This window comes from Macaca thibetana, chromosome 13 (assembly GCF_024542745.1).
Source record: "Macaca thibetana thibetana isolate TM-01 chromosome 13, ASM2454274v1, whole genome shotgun sequence".
NCBI lineage: Eukaryota > Metazoa > Chordata > Mammalia > Primates > Cercopithecidae > Macaca > Macaca thibetana.
Window position 1 is genome coordinate 13649143 of NC_065590.1, and position 6075 is coordinate 13655217.

The 6075-nt window shown below is 40.0% G+C and overlaps 1 gene segment (V, D, J or C); it reads right to left on the reverse strand.

Moving 5' to 3' along the window:
* Positions 1-939: 939 nt before the first annotated feature.
* LOC126934480 (immunoglobulin kappa variable 3-11-like) lies at positions 940-1875 on the reverse strand. The segment is given in 2 exon segments: positions 940-1648; positions 1818-1875. Coding segments are annotated over 2 exon segments (456 nt in total).
* Positions 1876-6075: the final 4200 nt, after the last annotated feature.

Consider the following 6075-nt stretch of genomic DNA (forward strand, 5'->3'; position numbering starts at 1 on the left):
CATAATGAGAGCTATGACTGTCTTTAATCGAGATGAGAATCAGACATAGGAAAAGGTGCAAAATAGGAGGAAACTTGCGGACTTTTTTAAAAAACACCTTTTTCTTATATTTTTAGTTTCTTGTGTGTTTGTATGAGTTTTTATTTGGAAATATTTTTAAACTTAAAATTTTTAAAATATAGCAAAGATACTTCACATAGACTCCTCCTCCAGCTTGCTCTAATGTCAGCATCATGCATAATCACAGTGTAAGTATCACAACCGTGCGATGAACATAGATATAATGTTATTAGTTAACCATTTAAAATACCATATGGATTTCACTGATTTTCCCATTAATCCCTTTTTTTTATATTACAAGATAAAATTCAAGTTTCTTTATTTTATTTGCTCATCTTGCCCTTAATATCTTTAAATCTTTGACAGTTTTTCACTTTTGTTTCTCGTTCACGGCCGTGAAACTTTTGAAGATTACTGGCCAGTTATGTTGAAGAATGTCCTCCCAATTGAGTTTGTATGATGTTTACTCTTGATTTAATTCACAGCTTTAATTTTTGGCAAGAACAATACAAATAAGATGTACCCTCACTGATTCATAGCAGATGTTACATAATGTCAACATGTCTTATAGGTGGTAATAAATGAATATGATCAATGAAATCCTTTTTGGAAGGAAGCCTTGGAGAAAACTAATGAAAACAACTGCTTCTATCCCTCCTTCTACCTGGTCATTTGCAGACGTCATTAGGAATAGTCTATTTCTTCCTTTTCTAGTATGTACTTTATTTTTACAGACTTTAATCCTTTTACAAACTACTGAACCTTAAAGAAAATTGAAGAAATAATTTAGATCACTTTTCAATGGCCAAAGTTTTCACAATAACCAATTGCCACTGAAATGTTGATAGCCTGAAGACAGAAAAAGAATGGGATTTATTCAGCCATGGTAGTATCTTCGCATGAACAGCTTTTACTGAGTCAACTATTTGCATAAATAAATAGAATTTTCTACTACTTAGAATGTTGTAGAATTCGAATGGAGCAGTGCAGCATGCACTGAGCTATTTCTACTGGGAAAGTGAAGAACCACTGGGGCTATTTAAGGATTCACACAGTGAGACATTATTTCTGGAAACCTGGGATTCTGGTGCCTCAGTTGAAGAGAGTCCAAGAATCAAAGTGCAAATTGTTCAAGGATTTTTTTTTTTAGAACCACAAAATGTCCAAATAGAGCAGAGATGCTAAAACTGTGTGGCCAACACACTAGCTGTCAGTAAAGGAAGCAGCTGATATAATCTAGTAAACAGTGATGGTTTTGTTGAGGTTTTTGTTTCAGGTTGAATCGCTGTGTGAGGCCAGTTACTACTCTGCAGACAGAAATAAACTCCAACATCTTCAGGCTCCAGGCTGCTGATGGTGAGGGTGAACTCTGTCCCAGACCCGCTGCCACTGAACCTGTCTGGGATGCCAGTGGCCCTGCTGGATGCACCATAGATGAGGAGCCTGGGAGCCTGCCCAGGTTTCTGCTGGTACCAGGCTAAGTAGCTGCCAACACTCTGACTGGCCCTGCAGGAGAGGGTGGCTCTTTCCCCTGGAGACAAAGCCAAGGTGGCTGGAGACTGTGTCATCACTATTTCTCCGGTGGTATCTGAGATTGAAAAGAGAACAGAAATAAACTCATGTAATCTAGATCAAACCCACTATCTTTGAGTAGAGCCAAACTTGTTGATCTACATTGAATTTTAATTATATTTCTTGCAGAGCAGAGGTGGCAGGAGTTTTCAGTGATGTGCAAAATCACCTCATGTTCCCCTCACCTGGGAGCCAGAGTAGCAGGAGGAAGAGAAGCTGTGCTGGGGCTTCCATGGTTCCCTCTGGGTCCTAACTGAGCAGTTCCTCCCCAGAGCTCTGACCCAGGCATTGATATGGGCTCTGGAAGGTAGGGCAGCTGGGAGGGACATGCAAAGCAGCTGGGGTGGGAGCTGGGCTTCCAGCTGCAGGGACCACCTGCTTCTTCCTCTCTGCACTGAGCATCCTGTGCCGTCCTGGTTGTCAGGTCAGAAGAGTCTGTTGGCTCAGTCTGAGTGTAGAACTTCCCCCTTGTGCTCACAGAATTTCACTCCTGTGTCTTTCTTCTCTTCAGTCACCCAAATTCACCCTGAGAATATTTGGTACAAGCCTGTTAAGAATAATATAGAAAGCTGCGTTTTCATTTGTCTTGTCCTATCCTCAATATGCCTAGTCATCTCCCTAAGTGCACTATTGGACCCATTGAAATGAAGACTCTGGTAGAACTTAATCTTCCAGATACACCTTTCATTTGCTTGTTAATAATGTTTTCTGAGGGTCCTGAAGCTTTCCATTAACCCAAACACATACCCTCTTTGAGTTAAAAAGTTAAAACTTCTGTTTACAGTCACATGTCCCAGCAGGCCCTGACATAGATGCTCCATGCCTTGCCGATTGCTTGAAATTAATCAAGCAACTCAACTTCTCTGAGTCTCAGTTTCCATATCTGTGTAACTGTGACAATAATTGTACCTACCTTACAGTACAGTTGACAGTTTAAATAAAATAAGATAAAATATTTACAATAGTATTCAGGACATTATGCATGTGACAATTAATTTTGCTTTTATTGTTTAAATAGTCAGCACTACAGTCATCACCATTATCATAAATATACTTACTTAGTATGGACAGTATTCTTAAATATAGTCCAAGAATGTTTTATCCAGAAATTAAATTCTAGGGCTTTTTCTTCACTGACTGTACACACTCTTAAAATCCTAATGATTTGTTCGTAATCTGTGCTGAAGTACTCAGACCTTCAATCATTCCCAACCATCTCTGTCTAAGGCATTACTACTCATCATCCATTATCAAAATGTTACCCTATAAAAGGTAACCATGTCCTGTTGCTGTCCTTCTTTCTTATGTAATCTTTATCCTACCTTGTTATCTTTTGTCTAATTCTTGCCCCAGGGCTGACAATAAGGCAAAGCTACCACCATTACTTGTGGGTTTGCTCCAGTATAATTATGTCACGCTTGCTATCTTAGAAATGAGGACTCTGTCTTGCAAAGAAACATATTCATTGGGTGAAGGTGTTATCAAATAAATGATTTTATCTACTTGTGATTCAATAATTAATTTAGACAGACCTGAACAGATTTTTTTTAATGACAAAAAGGAGAAGATGACATAAGAGGAAAATACAACACAATAGAAAACGCCAGCTATTGTAACTCTTGCTTCATGGATTTGTACACATATATTAGACGTATGCTGGGTATATGTGTGCAGTGATGATCCAAAACTGAATGGTACCTGGTTTAAGGAATGCCTGTATTACATTGGGTCTTGTCTGCTTTTCCAATTATGAACAAGAAGTTACAGTACTATTTGTATGAGTATTAAATCTTCTAGCTGCCTGAGATAGAGAGAGAGAAGATTTACTGAGATAAAAGCCTTGGAAGTAGTAGACGTTTGTCCTGTGATGTTATGGCTGTTGCTGTGGTTGCTGTTGTTAGGAAATACAGTGGGAGTGAAAGCAGGTAGATTTACAAGCTCTGCTCTGCCTCATACTCACAAGCCCCTCTACAGATGGACAGATGGTGTTGCAGGAATCTCTGATACCTCTCAGAAGTCTTTTGCTCTTTCCAGAATCTTTCCTGACAAGTATTGTTTTGTGTCACAGATTAGGTAGAGCTGGGTGTAGAAGAAAGCACTAGAGCAAGGGAAGAAGTTTTCAATCAAAGGTAGTTCTTGTAGACACAGGGAAATGGAGTTTTTCATAGATTTATGCCACACCTGTATCCTGTTGGGGAAAGAGGCATCAAACCGGGCTCATTCCTGAAAGAATCAGAACATTATTTTAGACAGAAAGAATGATGAGTTTCTTTTCAAAAGGATGTTAAAAATTCAAAGCTACTGATTTTTTTGTTGTTTTTGAGGTAGAGGATTGCTCTGTCACTCAGGCTGGAGTACAGTGGCATGATCTTGGCTCACTGAAACCTCCGTCTCTCTGGTTCAAACCATTCTCCTGCGTCAGCCTCCCAAGTAGCTGGGATTACGGGCATGTGCTACCACACCTGGCTAATTTTTGTATTTTTAGTAGAGATGGAGTTTCGCCATGTTGGCCAGGCTGGTCTTAAACTCCTGACCTCAGGTGATCTGCCTGCCTCAGTCTCCCAATGTGCTGGAATTACAGGCTTGAGCCACTGTGCCCAGACCTACTGATATATTAATATTATTCATCTTCTTGAATACACCAAGTGGTAAAGTGCAAATCCACGATTTAAACTTGAGATTTCAACTCCTATGTGAACTAGTGAGGAACAAAAAATTTCTATTGGTTGGGAGATGATGCTTGACAGTGGTCAGTTTGTGAAGTGGAGGCTTGTGTCACAGTATTTTTACGGTGTTACATATGAAAATGGTGAATGGCCTCATACCCAGAAGAATCAGCGTTTCTCATGAGCTGTATTACCACAAGAAAGAACTGAATTGAAGCCTGTGACTACCTGATGAAGGGTGTATAAAGAAGAGGGAAAGAAAAAGGACACAAAACACAATATCGTACATGGAAAGGAGAAAGTCATTACACAGCCTATAAGAGTGAAAAAATAAAGAGAGGATATTATGAGTAGTTTTCTGTCAACTAACTTGACAAAAGTGGTGCAGGGCGGGTTCTTGGCCTCCCTCAGGAAGGAGCGCAACGTAAGCGGGTGGTGGAAGGAAACGGCTTTACCGAGGTGGCGGTTACAGCTCTGTGACTGCTCTTGTGGAGCGGAGCTACCCACAGACAGTGTGCTAGGAGCAGCAGCGCAGGGGCAGTTTCACACTCATATTTATCCCCAGTTTTAATGACATGCTAATTAAGGAGTGTGTTATTCAGAAGTAGCTGGAAAATGGGCAGTAACTTTCAGGTGTTGCCATGGCAATGGTTAACTGACATGACACTGGTGGGCATGTCTTATGGACAGGTGGTTCCAGTGTCTCTTCCTTGTTTTAGCTAGTCTTCAATCTGTTCCAGATTTGAGTCCCACCCACCTCCCACCTCTTTCCCCACTCAGAGATTAGATACTCCTCCTTAATCTTAAAGGGACTGCAGAGGAGCAGAGTCCATTTTCCGTAAGTGCTTCCTGCTGACTTTATGGGTGCAGGCCTTCCCTAGCATTTGAGGAGTAAAAAATCTCTGATACCCGAAATAAGGGGCCCAATGGCAGAATTCTTTCATTTGTGGGGTTAAAAGACAGAATAAATTGGAAGACTTGTGACAGATCGTATCATCTTTACATGAAATTTAGAAGATATATACTAGGAGGTTAAACAAGAAAATCATAATTGGAAGAGAGAGAAAAATTAATGCACCTATGTCCATCCACAGAACCACATTATTAATCTATGTGTTTGCAAAACAACAGCCTTAAGTTTTCTATGTTTTATAAATGGAGGTTGTGGTATCCACCTTTTATGCCTGCAGGATCTCATAAGAAACAGCTGGATAGCTGTACCCAACTAGTGACTTCCTGAAGCCTAACAGTAGTTGGAGTAATTAAGAATATCTGATAAAGGCCCCTTTATTCTTGTTATAATTAATTCTTGGAGGATCCTTTTTTTTTTTTTTTTTTTTTTTTTAAGATAAAGCCTCGCTCTGTTGCCCAGTTTGGAGTCCAGTGACACAATCTCGGCTGGGTTCACTGCAACTTCTGCCTCCCAGTTTCAAGCTATTTTCATGTCCCAGCCTCCTAAATAGCTGGGGTTACAGACATGTACCACAATGCCCAGCTAATTTTTTGTAATTTTAGTAGAGATGTGGTTTCACTATGTTGGCAAGGCTGGTTTCGAATTCCTGGCCTCGAGTGATCCACCCACCTCAGCCTCCCAAAGGGTTGCGATTTTCGGCATGAGCACCCAGCCAGTTTCTTCTTTTTAAGTTTTTAGTAAGGCTAATTCTTCTGGTTGAACAAAGAAGTTATTTTTTTCTTTTGTGGAAAAGGGCACTATTTTATTTTCATAATTTTAAAAGGTCTTTTGAATCTGGCCTACATTTCAAATGTGGTAGAGCGA